The following is a 22,717-nucleotide window of genomic DNA, read 5'->3' as shown; positions in this document are numbered from 1 at the left end:
CTCAGCCTTCAAGTCACGTCGTACTCAGCAGCAAATTTGGGATTAACCAGATGAGAAGATAGATATATCTGGTAATGCCTGTTTTCTTCACTGAGATGAGGTAGGTTGGCCATCATTGTTTCTTTTGCTAGAAGGCGATCATAATTTAATGCATCAGATTCAAGTTGCTTGGATGCCAATTATTCTCTGCCTATCTTATTGAATTACTTTGTTTCAAGTAAGATCTATTCAGGCTTTTGTCTTTGTATCTAGGTCTCGTGTGTTTCTAGCTTAGCAACAAAAGTTGGTTTTTCTTTTATTTTTCTTCCTAACCAGCATGCAGGAGTAGACGTGTGCAAAATGTTGCTACTCTATTCATGTTAAATGAAGGGTTAGGGCTGCTTTTGTTGGCAGAGCCCCTCATTCTCCTATACTTAAAAGGGGTCTACTTGGCATTACATTTGGAGATTAAAAGAGATGCTTCTTAGAGGGTCAGAAGTTCTTTTGGGTGGTTTTATAGTATTTAGTAAATATTTTTAGTAGTTTTCTAACATCAAAACCGAAAAAAAATTACTAGAAAAGCCAAGTAGAGCTTTACTTCGATGATAAGTTAACATTTTTTATGATAATAGTTTTTTATAGACAATATAATAATGATATAATACAATACAATATTACAATTTTATATAATATTATATGATGTTAATAATATTATACTATTATCATCATCATTGTTATTATATCATAATAATAATATAACAATATAATATTATTATATTGTACTTTTATAATACTAAATAATGACATCATATTATATTATAATAATAATATAAAATTATTGTTATATTGATATAATAAAGTTAAAAAATTATTATTTATTATATTATTTAGATTAAATATCAAAATAAACAATTTATGAATAAAGAATCCTTTATACTAGTAGCTTTTATAATAAAACTAGTTACTCATCATGTAATATATTTTATTATGATTTCTTTGCACTAAAATTACCAAAAAGATGTTAAAGTTCTATTAAACTTAGTTACTAAATAACAAATAGTTTTGTATTAAAAGATCTACCAGTGAAAGCTCTACCGCTCAATGTTTTGTAGCCTAAAGCTCTACTACCTGCAGCGATGCCAAACAGGATCTTAGCCTGTGTAGTTGGTGATTGCCGCAACTTCTAATTTTGGCATTTGAAATAGTGAGGTATCTTATGATTCCTTGCCCCTTTGATGTACTCACAAAACATAAGCGAATCTTGTAAACCCCTTAGGTGAGATCAGGTCATAAATTAGAAATGTAGATGGCTTTCCTTTGAAGTCATGATGGTATGGTTCTGGAAAAGCTTCCACTGTCATAATTATTTTTTCTGTTTCTATGGTTGTCTTTCTCCATGTCAATATTTTAAGGAGGTTAATGTTGTTCCTTATCCACCTTAGATTATAATATATAAAATAGAAATCACCTGGTTCTTTTTTTTTTTTTTTTTTGGTCAAAGTGGCAAATTATATAACTCTAAAGTGAGTACATCCTACCAAATCACAATAAAGTAAAGAGTACAGAGCTGAAGAAATATTTCCTATAAATGTCCAAAGGAACTCTCCGGAGTGCCGTGCGACGAAGGAGGCGACCTAGTCTGCTGCCCTGTTCGCCTCCCGAAATACGTGGGCTACCTGGAATCCACCGAACTTCTGAGCCAGTCTCCGAATCTCTCTAATAAGGGGATGGCCATCCCCATATCTGTCCACACCTCGGATCCAATCAACCACCACAGAGGAATCCCCTCAAGAAACATCCACTCGGCATCGAGGACTCTTCTCGCAAAAAACAATCCCTTCCATGCAGCTCGAAGCTTTGCCCCAACAACTGTAAGTCCCGTCGTGCGCTGACCTCCTGCTGCCACCGTTTTGCCCCAGGAATCTCTGATCATAAATTCCATCCCTCCAAATACACCATCCACCAACATGTTCCCAGCGAAGTTCTTTGTTCTTTGAAAAAACAAAGAAGCTAGTGTTGGCCTTTTCCTCTAGTTTAGCTCATGGTTGCAATCTAAGATCCTATCAATCTGAAAAAAAAATCTCAATGTGATGCGACTGCTGAATTTTAATCTCTACACCACATGAGATGCTTGGAAGATGCAAGACAAAAAGAAAAAACAAAGAAAAAAAAGACAAAAATAATGGTTGTGCTTGTGAAAGGAGATACTTGTACGGCAATCTCTATGATCAGCTGGTGGACTAGCACGCATCAAGAAGTTTTTACGCATGCATCTCAATGCAAGTTGAGCGACGTGTTTGCTTGGCAGCGACAATCTATACGGCATTGATCACCTAAAATATTAATCATGATGGACTAATTAATCCTACGACTAATTAATCCTAGTGGATGAAATTGTTTCCATCATGCCATAAGTAATGATTAAGGCCCTGTTTGGGGGAGCTGTTGGCAGTAGAGCTGTTGGAAGTAGAGCTGTTAGAAGTAGAGCTGTTGGAAGTAGAGCTTTTATAAAAAGCTGTTTGCTGTTTGGTAGCTACATTTCTAAAGTGCTGTGGCACTTTAACATTTGTTTGGTAAACAAACTGAGAAAGTACTTTTGTATGACAAAATGACCATAAAGGACATTATTAGTATTATACAATAGTGCATAATAAAATATAATATATATTAATACATAAATATATGATATAGTATAATATTAATGTAATGTAACATAATATTATTATAATATAGTACTATAACATTGTATACTATAGGATAATAATTTAAAATAATATTAAATTATTTAACATAACATAATATTATATTATATTATATTATATTTATAGTATAATACAATAATAAATGTATAAAATATTATAATTATTAGTATAAATTAATTTTTTACTCTTTTGATAACCATTTATTTCTCTAACAAATTTTCTAACTAGGTAAAAAAATTGGTTAAATAATTACTAATATTTTTATTTATTTATTTATTTATTATTTTATTTCATTGAAATATATTTATTTATTATTTTATTTATTTATTTATTCGTTCATTTATATACATATTTATTTATTTAATTATTTTTCTTTATTTTTCTTTTTTTTCCTTTTCTTTTTTTCTTCTCTTTTTTTTCTTTCATTTTCTTCTTTTTTTTTCTTTTCTTTTTTCTTCTCTTCTTCTCCTTCCTTCCTCTCTTTCCTTCTTCTCCTTTCTTCTTCTCCCGCGAAGCCGGCGGCGCCGGAAGGGGGACCGGGCCGCGGGAGGGGGGCCGGGATGGCGGGCCGCGGCGGCCGCGGGAGGAGGGGGGCTCGGGACGGGGCCGGGACAGCGGGCCCCGACGGCCGCGGGGGGAGGGGGGGCTCGGGAGGGGGCCGGGACGGCGGGCCCCGACGACCGCGGGGGGAGGGGGCTCGGGAGGGGGCCGGGACGGCGTGCCGCGGCGACCGCGAGGGAGGGGGGGCTCGGGAGGGGGCCGGGACGGCGGGCCCCGACGACCGCGGGGGGAGGGGGGCTCGGGAGAGGGCCGGGACGGCGTGCCGCGGCGACCGCGGGGGAGGAGGGGCTCGGAGGGGGCCGGGACGGCGTGCCGCGGCGACCGCGGGGGAGGGAGGGCCTCGGGAGGGGGCCGAGACGGCGGGCCGGCCGGGGAGGCAGCGGCCATGGCGGCCCCTTCCTCCCCTTCCTTTTTTTTTTCGGCTGTGTGGTGGGTCGCAGCGGCGGGGGGCTCGGGTGGGGGCTGGGGGGCGCGGCCACGGGTGGCCGGCGTGGTGGCTGCCTCCCAAAAAAAAAAAAAAAAAAGAGGAGGGCCGACGACATTGAGGAGAAGGAGATAGAGAGGGGGAGAGAGAGGGGGGGATGGTGAGAGAGAAAGAGGCGGTGGGATTGAGGAGGAAAAAGAAACTTTTAAATGGGGGTATTTTGGTCAAAAATACAGCTTTCCGACAAAGCTGAAAACAGCGTTTTCGGAAAGCTCCAAAATTGAGCTTCTGCCAAAAAGCTGTTTTCAGCTTCCCGCAAAAGCTGAAACAGCTTCTTGGAAATTTTACCAAACACACTTTTTTTCCCTAAAAGTACTTTTGGAGGGCCAGAAAGTGCTTTTTGGCCCTCCAAAAGCTTCCCCAAACAGGGCCTAAGTAAATTACTTCCGCTCCTTTCTCTCATGTGTATTGCACGTGCTAATAAGTCATTAGTAATTCACACAATTAATTATTGGTGCACTCAACTAAATTTGTTTGCGGGAACCATGCTGTAATAACTAGTTGGCTTATTTGATTATTTATCATATTACTAGTAATACTTTCCACTCATAAAAAAAAAAGAATTTTTTGGATGAATATCTTTTTAAAAATTTAAACTTATGTGAATACCTTCTTAAAATTTATATTTATTTCTTTACCTTTATACAATATTATTGTTGCACAAATATTCTTAATATAATGGTTTTTCTAATACTGTTAATAAAAATTATATTTATTTTAATTAAAAATAAAATAGAATTTAAAAAAAAAATTTATCGCGGTCATCTTATAAATGTTTTTTTGCACATCTATCTATTAAGAATATTTTAGTCATTTTAATTTGAAACTGTTAATTTTTTAACGGCGTTAGATGGTGAGGGTACATATACAAAAATAAAAATTAAAAAAAGAATAGAATAGCAAGTGTTTTACGAGGGTGTACATACAAATATCAATTTCGAAGGGTATTCATGCAAAATTTGATATTTAGGAGGGTATTTATGCAACGCCCCCCCCCCCCCCCCCCCCCCCCCCCCCCACCCCAAAAAAAAAAAAAAAAAATAAAATCAAAACTTATGATTGATTATTAGGATTACTTGAGACACCCATGTTACATTGCAGTTTTGAAAATTTTTTTTTATGAAAAAACGTGACAGGATAAGGCTACTTCTATGTCAAGGAAACATATTACTACATTGTAGCTTGTAACAGTTAAATACTTGGTTAACATCTAATGATCAGGTAATTAAGAGAAACAAAAGAAGTTAGAAAAGATAAAGAAGGAGAAGAAGGAAAAGGGATGGTTCGAAAAATTATACACACCAGCATGAGACGAAGGACTCTAAATTGGTTTCGAAATTCTTAGTTGTTTCTAAAAATCAAATTGGCTATTCCATCTTACAAGAACATCATCCAACACAACCCAATCACTTGTGTGGGTAAGCATCACTCAGTTTTGTTAGGGTCGACAAAATTATATATACCAATAAATTTTTCTATAATATAATAAAAATTTGTTAGGACTCCTTAATCTTGATTATGGATGTCACAACTGGCCGACATGTAGACACAAAATTAAAAAAATGTGTGAAATAAAAGGATGAGCAATTGGATGTGGGTTCCTGCGAAGTTAGATGAAGTTAAGGCTGCATCCGATGAAGTGGCGCGTATTGCAGTAGCTTTAGGGTCTGAATATGGATGTGCAACTTAGTGAGTTGGAGATTGTTTGAATACAAACAACCTCCTCTAGATAATTAAACCTATTACTAGTGATCCCACAATCATATAACTGACAATTCGCTTCCTCGTTTCCAAAGAAAATTTAGCATTTAGGAATATATATGAATAGAAAGTAACTCAACAAAAAGAGGATGTCTGAGAAGTGTTTAATGACTTCGGGCTTCTCCTTGGTCTGCAAAGAACAAAGATAAAAGAATCCTGTTGAAGGAGGATAGGAGAATATGAGTTAAAAATTGGAGACATTACAAAAAAAAAAAGAAGAGAGGACAAGGGAGATGCTACATCTCCAACAACATAAAAATTTTGATAGAGGTAATGCATGTATGTCTCTTTTTGCTTGCTTTAGATTTTTGGTAGAGGTAATCTCCGTCAATATTTGGGTGGGAACTCCGAGGACATATTTAGTTTGCAGAAAAAAGAGAAGAAAAAAATATGGTCAACGAAAAAAATAGAGAAATGCAATATGAAAATAGCATTTTTATGAGAATAAAATTTTTATATTTTATAAAAAAAATTTGTGGGACATAAAAAAAGTCTAATTTTCGTCAGTTGGAAATTAGGTTTTTTTTTTTCTAAATATGCCCTTAAGCTTTTTGATAGAATGAGGTGAGGCCCTTTACTCCTTCCTTTTTAATAAAGACATAAAAAATAATTTACATAACTTTATGAGCAAATGAGATGTTCAACCAAATATAAGCCGTTTTGAAATTTGCCATCTTTTTATGGTCAATCAACCATGTAAAAAAATTATTTTTTCAGTCTATATATTTAGACATCAACTTCTCAAGAAAAAAACATTCCACTAAAAAAAAAAATCTCCCCACGCGTCCTAAAAAAAGACGGGAGAAGCGATGATCCCTAGCTAAGAAAGAAAAAATGTTAGTAATAACATAGCGATGGATAACTAAAATATAGAGTTTGCCTTGAGGATTATTTTATTCCACACTTTAGCTAGTACACGGGGAAGAGATTTCCCAAGGCAAATTGAGTTTGGATTCAGTTTTACCGTTCTTGCAATCCAGGATCTTTGATGGAGTCGGTGCCGCCCAATCGAGTGGATTAACTCGAAACGGTCAACTCTCACAAAATCCCGTACCAGAGTCCGAGTAGGACCGGTTTCTTAGAATTTAGACACCTAGTTTTATGGTTATGATGTCTCTAATCGAACCTGATGGTTGTCATCCAAACTTATGGTTTAAGTTTTCCTTTTCGTAATTTTAATGGCTTAGATTTCTTTAATTAGATTCAATGGCTGAGATCGTTTCTGGATAGAAATTTATTGGTAGACAAATGGCCCCTGACAATTTGCAAAAAGGCCCTAGACAGCTTAAATTTTTTGCAGGCTATCCTTTGGATCCGAATATGATAGTTTAGAAGAGTGAACTGTTTTTGATACACCTAATCCTATAATTTTCTCTTAGTGCCTGAAGATATATGACGTTTGCAGGCCACGCAACAAGGACAGGGGTTTGTCTTCTTTGCCTTTGCTTCCTAAACAAGTATTTTACTGTAACTCCAGTGATGCTGACGCATAGAATGGAGCATAAGAGAGTTGAAGTTTCTGATGTTGTCTTTAGATTTCCTTCCTAATATATTACATAAGAGTCAATATCGAACACACATGCATGAACATGAACACAAAGCCTATGTCTTGATGCATTCTTCTATTTCTCTTTTGTGATATTGTCAAAAGGGGTGGGGGCTTTGACAAGGAAAAATAGCCTGAAGGATAGGAAGACATGGTTATTCTTAATTAGTGTGGAACTTGTATATTCAACTGCTGTGCCTTTACCTAACTTTTCAGGTTCTAACTGTCTAATACCATCAAGTTCTCATAGTATATATTTTCCTCATTCATTTTCATTTTTGGCTTGTCGTGTTTTTAGGTCGTCGTGTTACTTGATTTCAATTGATATCTCTTGATAGAACCTCATAGACAAATAAGATAATGGAGACTACAAATGTTTCTTTCATTTCTTATTAAGATTAAAGTTACACCTGCAGCACTAGTACTGTAGATCGATCATCAATGAGGGTCATACATTCTCACCGAAAAAGATTTTTTTTTTCTTAAAAAAAAAGGGAGTATCATACACGCATGCAGACCTAATATGGATTCTTATACCCACACATGTACATCGTATACAAACTAATGATGATTACATGAAAATACTAAGGAGATAGTGAAGAAGTTTCGTAGCACTTGATCGTCGGAGTATGTATGCTCCAAACTATACAATGGATGGATTGTCGACGCGAAATTGGATATTAGGGTTGGTAAGTTTCTTGAGCCAAGCTTTGCTTTCCTCTGCTCAAAAGAAAGGACCCAGACATTGGGGTCAACTAGAGCTTGGCTCTTTTACTTCCTTTTGCGTCTAGAATCAGTTCATTTGGTTTCCAACATGCATATGTTCAAATTTAATTCAGCTATATGAAAATAGGCCTTTCCAAACCTAAAATTTTTACTTTCAATCCAAAAGCTTGTAGCTTGATAGACTTGCACAAGAGAAAAATATCAATTTAAGGACCTATATAATTAAGATAATTGAAAAAAAAAGCAAGCTTTATGCATGATACATACTTTGCACAAAAAAAAAAGAAAAAATAGAGAGTCCAGCAATTCTTTCTATTATGTTTGTCATTGGCCACCCTTTTCCACGAGGTTGCGGTACCATTTTTATTAAAAAAAAATATTATATTACCATCACATCAAACTATTTACTCCGACCTAATTTCAATTGATTTTAATTATTTTATAATCTTTTTACGAAATCGAATTGACTCAACATGAACCAATACCAACATCATCTCATACAGGTTAGGGCAAATAAACTAGCAATTACAATCATTTACTTCTCATCTCCCTTTTTATTGTTCTTTTTGTCTCTTCCGTTTCTTTCCTTTTTTCTTTTTTTTTTTGTTTCCTTGGCTTTAACATAAGCCTATGCTTACAAATATATATATATATATATATATATATATATATATATATATATATATATAGCCAAAATCAGAATTAGAAGCGGTGAGAGGCGGAGAAGCTGGACCCGGTGAAGCCCACCACCCTTAGCATAGGCCGCATCCCGCGGTGGTTGGAAGTGGAGCAGCTGGGCCCGCTGGAGCCCACCAGGCCACCACCCTTAACACTTGCCGGCTTGCAAATGGCTTCCTGCCACGTGGCGCCAAGAGTACGGGTTCCCCATGTCGCGCTTGGGTCAGTTTCCCGGCGCCGATCAGCTATTTTGGCCCGTTTGGTTGGTAGTCTTGGGGCTCGGAAACGGCTATTGACGAAAATAACCCATGCCTTTGTTCAAATCACTAGAAAGGACCGCGACGGGCATTTTACATATCCTAAATGAAATATAGATCATTCTGTCTCTTAAATGAAAAATTTGTTGAATCGTCAACATTTTTTTTTTTTTGTTACCGTCAAAATGACCAATTACACAAGAAGAAAAATTACCATATTTCTTTCCACCGATGGACATTTTTGACTGATTTTTTGCAGAAAAATGCAGCCATCAAACTTGGATTTTATATAGAAAGCTACTTTGATGTACTAGATGAGTATGGAATGAACTTCTAATGAAGCTGTCCCAGAACTTTTCTTAAATATATGGACGTGCGGTTTACATATCCAGCCTCATTTTATGCTAATCTACTTAATTAACACGTAACTGAGTGTAATTATTATGATGTTGTAATTTGTTATAATTGGTGGCTGCATGATCAAGGCTATGAAAAATGTTGGAAAAACTATGTCATAAGTAAGGATTAGATTATTGATAACCGAGACTATGAATTGGCTTTTGAATGTTAATATGTAATGTCTACAAACTATAGAATCAAATAATGAATATTTGAATTCTAGTATTAGCAAATGTCTTTTAGGAAATTCAAAAATCTTATTTAATCTCCATGTTATTAAGGATTAGTTTGGTTCACGAAAAGAATTTTTTCACTGGAATGTTTTTTTTAGAAAGCTGTTGTATGGATATATGATGCATGGAAAAGCAGTTTTACATGAATGGTTCACCATGAAAAAGTAACATATTTTATAGTGGCTTATATTTGGTTGAACATCTACTTTTTTTGAGAAAGTTATGTAAAATACTTATTATACTCTTAATAAAAGAAAAAATCTTGCCCATTCTATCTAAAAGTTTATAGGCACTTTTGAGAAAAAAATATCTCAATTTTCAGCAGGTGGAAAAGTGATTTTTTTATGACCCACATGGATTTTTCTTTTCTATGAAATGCGGAAATCTTATTTCTATGGAACTCTAACTAAACATGAAGCATTTCTTCATTTTTTTCATCTGTTGAAGTGAAAGAACATGAAATACATAATAGGCACTATGCCTCAAAATAGAGAACTTCGCTTTGACACCCTCTTTGTAATCGGAATAGGAGCCTTCTTCTTGACCATATTTTTCCTTCTCTTCTTCCTGTGAACCAAATGAGCCCTAAGGAGTATGATTAAAGATGATTATCTATATATGACCTCAATTTCTTGGGTCTAAAATTAAATTTAGTAAGGTTAAAAATGCAAAAATAAGCAACAAAGAGATTTTTTTTATAATACTCTTCACATTATATTCAAAGAAGTATTTAAGAATTTCAATCTTTCAGTACGATCATGCTAGCCAATCAAATCAAGTTAGTATCGAAAAGTTATTTAATTTGAGGTCAATTATTCGGTATGAAACCTTTGACACAAGTATGAATTGCTAGCTCATCATGTCAGTATGCATTTGTATGGCTGCATACAAAATTTTTAATAAAATATTAAAATGATTGCAAATTAAAGAGCTTTCGTATAGGATTATTTAGAAACAAGAAATAGCACATTATATAAGAAATAAAATTCTTAATTTATATAAAATGCATAACCTTGTTATTTTTTGAAAAATACAATGGAGATGCCATCAATAGGTTCAAACCCTAATTCTGTAAAGTAGAGAGGATGCTGGCCAAGTTAAGTTTGCTAGCAATGCATCATCTTTGTGACAACTAAGTTTAATATTTAGAATATCAACGCATGCTATTTTAGATAGCTAACCACGATAACTCCTATTCTAACTAGCTAGGAAAAAAAATTAAATAGATTATTTGCTACTATTTTTGGAAGAGTTGAATTAAAACTTATATGTTGTTGGTGTAGATAAACGCAGCATACAATTGCTTTAAATGTGCAGGTCCCTTCTAAGTAGGTTTTACATGACTCCTGCAAAGCTTGTGTAATTATGCTAATATATAATCCCAAGTATTGATGCTTTCTTCTTTTTTTTTTCTAATTATTTTTAAAATTCAATGCGGCAATGTCATAAATTACAATGAATAGAAGATTTTATTAGCGAAATTCTGTTCTGCATTAAATAATGAACTTTAATATAGAAAATCCCACCACTAATTCTTACCTCATCTGGAAAATAGAAAATTTTAAACAAATTGAGTCTCTGAAGCACCCATCATTAATATGGGCATTATTTACATCGGCTTTGTGCAATGGATCAACAAGGTTTTTCTCTCATTTTTTTCAACTTTTTTTAAAAACTAATACGACAATGTAACAAATTGCTATAAATAAAAAAATCAACGGTCAAATTTTTATTTCATATTAAGCAATAGAATTTAATGATGGCTAAGCACATTAATATCAATATTATTAATATCTGTTGTATATTTAGTAATAAACTTTAATGATAACTAAGTATGTTAATATTAACGTTACAAATGCCAGTATGATGATCAAATTGAGCCTCTATTTTCAAATAATGGATAATAAATTACACTGGATGGCTCTACTGTACGTGCCACGTGTAGCCTTCCCACGACCTGCGGGAGCCCGGAGATGATACATTCCCACGGGTGCGAAGTAGAGGGTGTATCGGTCATTTCATGCATACGACGGAGCCACGAGGCGGAATACCGCCGTTGGGTTTCAGGTAACCGCTGGTGGCTGTTTTGAGCGTTCCCCGGACCGCCTTCCTATTGGTCTACGGCGACTTTTGTCCTTGTCCAGAGGACCGGTTGGGAGACGGTAACCTTACCACCTAGTTGTACCACTTTATCTAGCAGCGGTTTCCCCCAAGTCTTACAAGCTTTCGGTCAGAAGAGGGAGGAAGAGACTTGGGAGGCATCCAGAGGGGTAAAAAGAGGAAGAAAAGGGTAGCTTTTTGATAGCTTTGCTGCAGAGAGATTTCAGATGGGAAGTAACAGAAGTTTGTTTCGCCATTAATGGGCAGTTCTGATCCTCTGGAAGGAGGTGAGAGAAGAACAAAAGGTTGGATTTTTGGAGAGTTTCATGGGAGATAGAGGGAGTTCGAAAGAGGGGCAGCCGCAAGAGCACCAGAGCTCCTTTGGGATAATTCATTCCTCCTCCACCAGCTCTACCATGTATGGAAACTTCATGTAACTATTTCTATTATCAAGGGATAAAGGGGGATGCATGGTAGTTCAAGTGTTAGGTGTAGAGAACAACTCGTCTTATAGATTTGTCTATTTTATGTGATATATAAGAGGATTCATATTAGAAATATTCTATTCACTTGAGATAGCTATCTATTTCTTTGCGTCTGACTTTTTTTTCCTTTCTTATCTTTTTCTCCCAGACTTGGTTTAATGGAAGAGATGATAGAGTTGGTGTAGATTGAAGGATAGCTAGGGTTTACAGAGAAATGCTCATATAGTATGTAGGATGGATGAGATAGAGTCGAGAAAACCCGTGCCTTAGAATTTATTTTAGTCTCGATGGATATCAGGTACCCATCCATGGTGTCTTTCTTCTTTTTTTTTGCTTATGTTCCACGGAAGAAATGTGGAAGGAGGTAAAACTTATATCATCTGTACTCTAGTTTATTTTACTTTCTTTTCTTTTCTTTTCATATGTGTTTTTGGTGCTTAAGAGGGAGTGGAGATGGCCTGCGGAGATACCTATGTTTCAGAATCTTAGTTTTTGTACATCAAATAGGCGGATTTTGTTTCACAGTACAGGAAGGATAGAGATAGAGATAGGAATAGGAGAGGAGATCACTCATCAGTTTTAAACTGATTTTAATGGCGTAAAATAGGTTTAGATATCTATTTCATAAAATTGGAAGAGAAGATCTCGATTCTTATTTGGTTTCTTTTCTTTTTTTCTGATTTGACAGCAGGAGTAGGGATGTTGCGCCGTATGACTTGGGAGAGTTGGATCCGGCCTTGTTTCTGTATCTAGATGGGCAAGATCACTCATCAGTTCAAGAACAACGACGTGAGTTTTCTAGTTTGCCCAATTTTATTTGCCTCTTCTTAATTTTGTGGTCCTTTTGGCTTCGTTGATGTAATTCTTGGGATATCATATGGTAAAAACACATGGGGAAGTAGGTAAGAGAGGTAGGGAGTATCATGCAGCTCTTGGGTTTCTTTCAGGAATTTTTTTTGGGTTGTGAGGTGATCATGGCCAACAAACCTTGTACTGTGTTTGACTGGATTCTCGCAGCAATACTTGGACATCTAGATTCTTGAAAAGTGGTCGCGAAAACTTGGTTTTTTTTACAAATTCCTTCAATCAAAAGGGTGCATGTGGATTATTTTTCCGCCCTATTTTCACCTTTTTTCTCCTCCTTTTCTTCTCCAGAGCGGCGAGCTAACCATGCATGAAGAACAAAGAGGGCTGTGTTGTTCAGTCCTCATTTCATCCCACATGATTTCCATCTCTCTCTTTCTCTCTCTCTCTCTCCATCGATCTTTCCCTCCCTCCCTCTCTCCGCACCCTCCCCCCGCCCCCCTCCCTCTCTCAGTGCGCGCTCGCGCGCGCGTCCACTCTCTCTATTTCTGGATTTTTCCTTTTGTTTTAAATTTACGAAACGATCTTTTTATCTGTCTATCTATCCATCTATGTTTAATGATGATCATGCCCAAGGAAAGAGAGAGGGCGGTGCTTTGTTCCTTGAAGGGGTTAATTATCTACTCAAACGATCTTTTCTGACGCATTAATTGCACCTTGAGGAAATCTAACGCTTGCGTGAATTCATGTATGCAGAGACTCTGAACATCTTCCCTTCTCAGCCCATGCACGTAGTGCCGACTTCGAAGGTATGCTGGGCATCAAAACATGCAAGCCCTTTAACTTCTCCTCCAAATTCCGTTCTAGGTGTTTTTTGATAGGATGCTGAGCTCGTAATGTTTCAAAATGGGCCGTTTTGTACTTAACAAACATCAATACACATATAGGGGGGTCAAATGAGCTTGGTCTGTCCAACAAGCAGTTCATCCAAGAGATCATCGGAGCAGTCCATGGAATTACCGAACCCAAGAGGTGATCTCGCTGCTCTAACTGAACCACAAAAGGATATCAAGGCAGTAGTGAAGGTAATGGTCTTAAATCACGGCTAACTTCTAGCTCCCGCTCTCTTTCAAGTGTCTTGGCTCTATAATTCTGTGATTTGACATTTGAGACAAAACCCATAGTGGGTGATAGTTTGATATATATAATTTTGACCTTTATCCTGGTTTGGGAGCAGAGGGAAGGGAATGGGAAGGGCCCAAGCTCGGAGCAAGAAGAGCCCAAAACACCTGATGCAAAGGTGAGTTGGATTTAGTCTCCACAAAATGAGAGGTACGTGTCTTTAGCTTGAGCTCTTCCATGCAACGAGCGTCATCGTTCCATTTGTCGGCAGACATTGAGAAGGCTTGCTCAGAATAGAGAGGCGGCCAGGAAGAGCAGGCTCCGGAAGAAGGTCAGTCAACCCATAGGGAAGTAAAAGGAAAGAATGAAGAAAAATGAACCAACTAAAGTTCTGGACACGTCCATCCAAAAAAAAGAAGAAAAAAAAAAGCTAGAGTTCCATTCACACTTAAATATTGTCTCCTCTGCTTTCTCCTCTTATACCTCTCTACGTTGAATTCCCGGTTTTCGTGTCCTTTTTTACCTTTGTTTCTCCGTTTTCATTCCACAGGCTTATGTTCAACAATTAGAGTCTAGTAAAATGAGGCTAGCTCAGCTAGAACATGAGCTACAGAGGGCGAGAGCTCAGGTGCTGACACCGAAAGCATTGCACCACACTAGACCTTTGAATCTTCTCGATTTACATTAAACTAATCAAATGTCATGTTGATTGATTAGGGTTTTCTCGTTGGCAGCGGCAGCCTCCCGGCCGGTAGCACTGGCGGCGGAGGCCTCCCGGACGGTAGCACCGGCGGGCTCAACGCAGGCATTACCCTAAACAAAACTTAAATGTAGATATTTAGCAGTTCTTGTATCTGCTAATATGAAGAACTCATTTACTTTTATGATGTTACAACGCATTTTAGATGCCGCGATGTTTGACGTGGAGTATGGGAAGTGGCTCGTGGATCACCACCGGCTGATGTGCGAAATGAGGGCTGCAATGCAGGAGCATTTGCCAGAAAACGAGCTGCGGATGCTTGTGGACAAGTGTCTGTTGCACTACGATGCAGTGATGAGCCTCAAGAGCGTCATGGCCAGGTCTGATGCCTTCCATCTCTACTCTGGCATGTGGATGACCCCCGCAGAGCGCTGCTTCATGTGGATTGGTGGCTTCCGCCCATCTGAGCTCATCAAGGTACTTCCTAACCCTAACTCTAATCTGACCTTGCATGCGCCCGATCACCGGCAGATCAACTTGAGTAACGAATACTAGCATGCAGCATTTTCGTTGGCTGGTCCTAATATGCAAGGTACTGCATTTGGAGAAATTATACCCTGTGCCACCACGTGGCGATGCACCACTCTAATCATACATCTTGATTCTTGTGGGCTCCATGCATCATGCATTCGTCTCTAATTGCCGTCCCCTCATTTTGGTTTGTTCGTGCCGTGCACCGGTGATGTGGTGCGCATGGTGCATGATGTAATTTCTCCTATTTTTTAGCATTATAAAAGTATTTGATGGAAATCATTGTTAAAAGAATGAAATAGAATTCTCTAGAATATGGTATTATTATGGATAGCCATCATATCATCTACCTTGAAGATTGACCGCAGCTCTTCTATAATTATCACCATGACATACTATATATCGCACTGACGGTACCTTGTTGTATTCCAGGAGCAAATGAGAGCAATCCATTTCTATGATAGATGACGTGATGGCTATTCGTGATTGTGCGGTAGAGGCTCCGAACTCTAAATGAATTAACAAAATGCTGCAAGGTTACTTCTTTAGATCTCCAAAAGGATCCTTGTAAGTTGTTGGTCTTAGCTGCAAAGTGTTACACCACCCCCCCTAGGGATTTAGTGCTATATATAAACGATTGCAATCACAACAACTGGATAGCTAGATTTGATGTGTCTGCCATTTTTGGGGGCAACAGGATGTATTATTAGTGCCATATTTTGGCATGGGAAATGGGTGACGGATTAGCTAATCTGGTGAAAGGTCCCAATTGATGGAAGGGCGATTCCGCTCTTTAGATTAGTCCAAAGCAGGGTGATGGATTTGTTTGAGGACGACTTTGGCTTGTTCCTCTTGTCGTGAAGTATTAATTGGAGAGAGTAGGTGGTGGTATAGACGTTAGATAGATGATGGAGAAGGTTTTCCAACAAGGATGCGGTATGGTCTTACATTCATATATATTCTATATGATGATGTTGGTCTCTCTTTAGAAGGGTAAAAAAGAATCAAATCTAAATTAAAGCTACCACAGATAGAATCCTGCAAGCATTATTTATCATCTTGAATAATTTTTATTCCTCTTCTCCTGTTTTCTTCTCGACCTGAGGGATGCATGAAAAGAAAATGTTGTGATATCCCAGGACTTCATTCAAAAAGGAGCAGCTACAAGGTTATTATTTGGTGATATATGCATCACCAAATATCATTGCATGACAATAAATAATGGAAACTCATTTCATAACTTTTTTCATAAGTAGCTAGAAAAATATAGATAAGGCATTTTTGTTGGTGATTAGGGCATTCTATGTTATCTTCCCTTGCATGTCAATATCTTCGAGGTTAAAGTTCATGGCAATCTTTCTTCAAAAAAAAAAAGGGAAAAAAAACATTTTATTTTGATGTAAGAGGGGATTTTTTCCTCATTTTTTCCTTTGGCAAGATGCCCATGATGGCATGCCCTCGGCCAAAGTTCACGATCATATTTGACGGAAAATTACGCAAATCTTTGCTTTTCAAGCATGTTTATTATTGAAATAAATTAATACGAAATTTCATATCTTCAGCATGTTTTTATTGTATGATGGTAACTCCTTTGAGTGCTGATGCCTATAGTTATTTTCCTGTCAAAGAAATTTCAAGAATGAGTTTTCCAGAGATTTTCAAATCGTTTTCCTTTTGGTGGTTGGATGTCTGTGTTTAGATTGTTCTAAGACACATAGAGCCACTTACGGAGCAGCAGATAGTAGGAGTGTGCGGCCTGCAACAATCCGTTCATGAGACGGAGGAAGCCTTGAGCCAAGGACTTGAAGCCCTTTTCCGATCCCTTTCTGACACCATCATCTCTGATGCGTTGGGCTCTCCATCTGACGTGGGCAACTACATAAGCCAGATGGTCGTAGCCATGAACAAGCTCTCTGCTCTTGAAGCTTTCGTTAGACAGGTAAAAAATACCTCTTTCGCCATCACACACCACCATTAATTGCTACCGCTAGTTTGCAGTCACTGAATTATGGATCATGCATGTGCTATGTTTCATTACTTATTATCAAATTTTAAGAGATAATCCAAGACGAATGCAGTAGATTTTATCATGACAAGCATATTCTATAGGGTCATCTGGTGTTATACTAAACATAAAATCTTGAAGCTAATCATAACGTTTGATGGATGGTGATTTTAAACCAGTTCTCATTATATCAGGATGCAGAAATAGCTCAATTGCAGCAACTTCTTGTTCCATCATATTAGGACCTATCTCCTATACATTTAGGGCTATTGGTGTATCCATTATATATAATAAGAATTGACTTTCTTTCTGAATTTTACGAGTTAGGTAGTTAGGTCAACTACTCGTGAGGTTGACAGTTCTCTATAATTTTGGAGTAGTTTTGAATTAATTTTGGTATGTTTCTTATTATATTGTTGCAAAAGTATATAAAGTTATTTTTTAAACCTCCTATCTTCATACATGTATATATAAAAAGAAATACGGGCAAGTATGGAATTAGGTATAAGAAAAGAACTGAACTAGTTTTCAAAGCTATTGGTGAGGATGAGTAACATAGGTCAGCTTGGGTGTTGTGATGACCCTCTCCTCCATGTCTGCATGCGATGTACTGGAGCATCACATGCATGCATGCAAATCTAGTAGTCATATGAAATTGATAGCTTATTCAAAACCTTTGTTCACATGAGCCTACAGCACATCTCTTGCACGTATTATATTAAACAAAACTTTTCCTAACCTATATATGAAAGCCTATTTGAACTCCCTTTCCTTATTTTTTCACCTTAAGTTATAAAATCAACCTTCACCCACCACATTTGTTCACATTATAAGACTAATATTATTCTCAGAAACCTTCAGTTTTTCGTACTTGACTATTCTGTTTTCTACACAGAACGCTTTGTGCAGTGGCTGAATAGCCGTTTGTTTTATATCTCAGAACTCAGAACAAAAGGAGGCATATTTCAACACCCCTCTTACTAAGCAATAAAAATAAAAAACACCCTCTCTTCTTTTTTTCTTTTTTTTTCTCCTTTACTGTAATTTGAGATTCAACTTCTTTTACTGCCATGTCTTGACAAAGTGAAAGTTCACTATATATTTCCAATGTACGTAGCCAATAATAAATCGTATAAATCATATTTACATTAGACAGATATTCTAAGGTTTTATTGTTTATATAATTAGACAATATTATTTTCTCACAGGCGGATAATCTGAGGCAGCAGACTGTCCACAGGCTTCAACTGATTCTCAGCACCCATCAGGCAGCTCGGTGCTTCTTGGCGATGGCTGAGCATTTCCACCGCCTCCGTGCCCTCAGCTCCCTGTGGCTCACTCGGCCAAGGCAGTAGCGAGATTAGAAACTCAAGAGATATACAGGTAGGAAAAGAGGCAGGGTTACTCAATTAGGAAACTGAAACTGAAAAAATAGAACATATAGGTCAGTTCAACATTCTCATTACTTGTTCCTTTTAATCTGAATTGAGTTTCATAGAGATGTAGGAGGACCGGGACCTTTTATCTTTGGTAGAATTGCAAGATGGTATCCGCATAGATGGATACGTTGCAATGGAGTATGGGTAGGGTCTCCCATCCTCTTCTGCTCTTTCTTAGCCTTCCTTCGTATGGGAGGAAAGTAAACTTGTGCTGAAGGGAGTTCTTTGAGCAGCCTTTTCTGACTACATATGGACAGGTAAAATTAAAGTTGAAGACAAAGAGGGCTAAGATCTTAAGAATAGGAGGACGAGGAGGAGTTCTCTTTCTTTTCTTTCATTTTTTTTCTTTTTAACTTTTTCAATAATTTCCTAGGATCAGCTAGGTAAAGGGGACTGATTTCTACTGAACTTTGGCTGATGTTTCGATATTAATGTAGCCTGTCCTTTTTCTTTTACTATGTGCCCTTGGGGTCTTTGAAGGTGGCTGCTGCATTTTATTTTTTTGATGATAAATCTTGTGGCTGCGGTTCAGGTCTTTATCAAACTTCTAATTAACTTAATTAGCCCATGTATTTGTGGGTGTTCATCGTTGGACGGAAAGGCCACACGCGAGGCTAAAACAGAACCAAGAATTAGTAAACAAAGACCACCTAAATTACGTCCCTCAGTGCCTTGAGGTTTCTTAATTTGTTGCTTTCCTCCCTTCTTGCTACTGTTTCTAAGACGCTCTCAGGAGATGGCTCCTCATATCAGCTGCCCATTTTCCTAAGGTGTTCAAGCTTTGCGGCAAGCCGTTCGCATTTTCCATTTCCGACCACTGACGAAGCCTCTAAATATATAGGAAGGCCATCATTTTCTCTACTTCCGTGAAAGACTTCGCCTCCAACCTAACTATTCAACTGTTCCGTCCCGTCCAGATACACCAATAGCCTATGGATATTAAGCAGTCCGGCACTGCTATCGTCTCCTTCCTGAGGTTAGACGATCTCCAGCCGTTCCATAGGTCTTGATAATGAAGCTAGCGGTGGCTGCTTCACATTAATTTCCTGCAGGAGCAAATGTCACAGTTGCTTTGAGTACTCGCACCTCAGCAGCAAATGAGCTACCGTTTCATCGTAGTTAAAAGGACGTGAGTCATGAGGTCCCTTAACTCCTTTCTTCACCAGGTTCTCAGCAATCAGGATTTTGTTGTAGTAACACAGCCAGCAGAAGATTTTCGCCTTTTCTGGTACTGGCAGCTTCCGAATAATGGTACTAAACCGGGATGTGATTCCCCCATCCATTAGAAAGAAACTGCAATGTGGTAGATGGAGTCCACTTCCAAATCCTTCTGTCCTTATCATTAGAGAGGTTGGTATCTGGTGCATAATTGATATGAAACTGAATGCATACATATCAACTTAGATCCTCGCATACTATCCTCGTTTAGTCAAATCCAATCATAAATACCGTAGTGAACTGTACCACGATTAGCTTGTAGTCAGTCCCAAAAGGATATGTGGAGTAGTATCTCTTATTCCACATAAACCATAAACCACTTCAATATATTTGCAATGATTTGGAATATCATCCAAAAGGCTAACCCAGAAGGAATTTTTCGAATTTCTTAGTACCGTATAGCTACCAAGATCTTTTAATGCACAACTAATGTAAGGCTGAACATGCACCAATACAAACCCTCACAGTATGCTAAAGGAAACAGCTTATCCCTCTAAACTATATATGCTGGTGCAACTGCTGGATACAGGAGATGGGAAACTACTAGAAATTAATTCTTTAGAAATGAAAAATATTTACAAAACAAATATGCAAAAACTATGCATTTTGGATGTCAACATCATGTGCTATGAAAAACGGAATATCCAGCTTAGTGTGATGTTTCATTCTGAAACAGGAAAATAGACGTAGGAGAAAAGCCTTAAGGTTAGATGTGAGCCTAGATATTGCACAAAAGGCAGGGGTACATTAGAGATCATACAACACCAAAATTCGAAAGCAGTCGCTTGTAACGCACCAAGTTGATCCACGATCGAGAAACCAGTGGCTTACCAAACCATTATGCATATAAGTTTCCAGAAAATTTGTGCTTGCAAGCTAGTGTAATGCAGAAATTAATTTGCATTCTGAATTCTTAGAGTAATATATGCTTCCAATTATCTGCGTTCCAAGCTATAAGAAATTCATGAAACTCAGGCAAGTTTCAACTAATTGCATGTCTTTCCAGTTTTTTAGCTTTGTACATCTTGCACGATTTGACTTGAATGAGTATATATGTTTGCCATTTGCCCATCCTGATATGGTGTAAGAAAATATAAAATATATAAATAAATCTAATTTATTCTATTAGCTTAAGTTATTAGGACAAGTAGTGATTTTAACTTGGTATCAGAGAGAGGTCCTAAGTTCGAACCCTATCTTCGCACTCATTAACTCCATTATTAAAACTTTCACATGTTAGGCTCACCCATTAAAGAGAAGTCCGGCCCACATGTAAAGGGGAGCATAAGATTCGTTGCGGAGTCTGCTCGAGTATTGGCGATGGAGTCCAGACCTACTAGTCCTTCAGATACGACCTTGATAGCTCGGGACACCTGGGGCTCTTTCTCTGCTCAGGCAGCTCTTCGGACGGTGTTCTTCACCTGAGAGCCCCCACCCCCGAGTTTCCTCAAGGTCAATTTTGATGGTTCAGTACTAGACAGTGGCACGCGAGGTGGTGCCGGCTTCGTCATACGGGACCATCATTCCAGGGTAGTAGCAGCGGGCGGCTGCCGGCTATTCGACATATCAGTGCCAGAGGCGGAGCTGCGAGCTGCCTGGACCGGCCTTTGCCATGCGCGGCGGGTACTGCGGGCTAGCTCGATCATCTTGGAGGGCGACTCATCCACTGTCATAGGGTGGATTCGGCGGGAGAACACTGTCCATCCTTTGATCCGGGATATTAGGATGATGGTGAGGGATGGTGTGGCCCTTGAGGCCAAGCATGTATTCAGGGAGGCCAACGGGGCGGCTGACTGGGTTGCTGCATATGCAGCACACCATTCGGGATACGTCCTGTGGGCAGGTGAGCGGGAGTTGCCTTCGGCACTACGTGAGATTTTGTATTTTGATGTTCTTGGGTGTATTCGGACACGCATTTTTGAAGCACCCGTTTTAAGCAAAAAAAAAAGGGGGGGGGAGCATAAGAAAATATAAAATATATAAATAAATCTACCTCTTCCTATCAAAAAAAAAAAAAAAAACAGAATATCAAAGCACCGAATTTCCAGCGGAGAAGGCATCGAGATGACGAGATCAGAAGGAAGAAGACTCTAGCTGGAAATCTTCTTCCCCCATTTTTCCCACATGCCGCGCACATAAGGCATCGTGGGATCGTGGGCCTGGCCACTCTGGGCCGGCCCACGGATATTTTGGCTGACTGAGGCAGCTCGAATCCGGCCCGGTTGCTCCAGGCACGCCCACAAGCCCAATATTTTTTTTAAAAAAAATCCAGTTATTACACCCAACCTTACTGTTGTGCAATTGACCTGCAATGCCAGCCAAAAGTTACATATTTGTTCTCTGATGTGCTATTGCCGCATGAATAACCCATGCATATCCACTCATTGGCCATTAACGTGGCTGCCTAAGCTCCCATGCACATATCTTCTTGCCTCTCTCATTTCATGTGGAAATCATGGCATACCATGAAATGGTGGATCACTTAATGGCTTGGGACATGCATACCCAATATTCTTCTCTTTTGCACCCCCAACCTCTACTAGAGTTAGACCCTGTATCACAACCCAGGATCTCATCCAAATGGCTAGCAGGAACTTATTATTTGGGTTCCTTGATCCTGTATAAGTACCCAAGATCTACCCAGCGAATAACCGATATGAGACTAAACACACGTCCACACGGATCCTGACATACTCCCTCTGTTCAAGTTCTGACGTCCTCGTCAGGCTAAGGGTTCAAATCAATTCAAATCTAATCACAAACACCATGATTTGTCCGTGGTCAGCCCCAATGGATCTGTGCTGCAGTGTCCCCTAGTCCACATAGGTTATGGACCAGGTCCGCTCTGATACCATTTCTCACAACCCAGGATCTCATCAAAATGGCTAGCCGGAAGTTATTATTTGGGTTCCTTGATCCTGTATAAGTACCCAAGATCTACCCAGCGAATAACCGATGTGGAATTAAACACACGCCCGTACGGATCC

General features: G+C 38.5%; 2 protein-coding genes across 2 annotated transcripts; both read left to right on the top strand.

The window, feature by feature from the left end:
• Positions 1–11,570: 11,570 nt before the first annotated feature.
• Positions 11,571–14,665, top strand: LOC103702425 (bZIP transcription factor TGA10-like). The gene is made up of 8 exons (XM_026802731.2): positions 11,571–11,844; positions 12,600–12,700; positions 13,472–13,524; positions 13,663–13,800; positions 13,953–14,015; positions 14,109–14,168; positions 14,388–14,465; positions 14,555–14,665. Exons 1-8 carry the CDS (start codon positions 11,753–11,755, stop codon positions 14,663–14,665), a joined length of 696 nt encoding a protein of 231 aa, XP_026658532.2. The 5' UTR covers positions 11,571–11,752.
• Positions 14,666–14,692: 27 nt separating this feature from the next.
• On the top strand, positions 14,693–18,967 carry LOC113462423 (bZIP transcription factor TGA10-like). Its single transcript, XM_026802658.2, has 3 exons — positions 14,693–15,014; positions 16,768–17,007; positions 18,282–18,967. The coding sequence occupies exons 1-3, from the start codon at positions 14,700–14,702 to the stop codon at positions 18,426–18,428; spliced, it is 702 nt and encodes a 233-aa protein (XP_026658459.2). The 5' UTR covers positions 14,693–14,699; the 3' UTR covers positions 18,429–18,967.
• The last annotated feature ends 3,750 nt before the right edge of the window (positions 18,968–22,717 follow it).

This window comes from Phoenix dactylifera, chromosome 7, assembly GCF_009389715.1.
Source record: "Phoenix dactylifera cultivar Barhee BC4 chromosome 7, palm_55x_up_171113_PBpolish2nd_filt_p, whole genome shotgun sequence".
In the NCBI taxonomy this organism is placed as follows: domain Eukaryota; kingdom Viridiplantae; phylum Streptophyta; class Magnoliopsida; order Arecales; family Arecaceae; genus Phoenix; species Phoenix dactylifera.
Note: the sequence above shows the minus strand (reverse complement) of the source record. Positions and strands in the feature narration are given on the sequence as shown.

What these genes read in the sequence shown, in the direction of transcription:
- LOC103702425 (XM_026802731.2), top strand. Translation starts at nt 11,753, where the DNA reads ATGGGAGATAGAGGGAGTTCGAAAGAGGGGCAGCCGCAAGAGCACCAG. An exon ending in ACGTAGTGCCGACTTCGAAG is followed by an intron (nt 13,525 to 13,662) that starts GTATGCTGGGCA and finishes ATACACATATAG; the next exon opens with GGGGGTCAAATGAGCTTGGT. An exon ending in TACAGAGGGCGAGAGCTCAG is followed by an intron (nt 14,466 to 14,554) that starts GTGCTGACACCG and finishes TTGATTGATTAG; the next exon opens with GGTTTTCTCGTTGGCAGCGG.
- LOC113462423 (XM_026802658.2), top strand. Translation starts at nt 14,700, where the DNA reads ATGAAGAACTCATTTACTTTTATGATGTTACAACGCATTTTAGATGCC. An exon ending in GCCCATCTGAGCTCATCAAG is followed by an intron (nt 15,015 to 16,767) that starts GTACTTCCTAAC and finishes GTCTGTGTTTAG; the next exon opens with ATTGTTCTAAGACACATAGA. An exon ending in TTGAAGCTTTCGTTAGACAG is followed by an intron (nt 17,008 to 18,281) that starts GTAAAAAATACC and finishes ATTTTCTCACAG; the next exon opens with GCGGATAATCTGAGGCAGCA.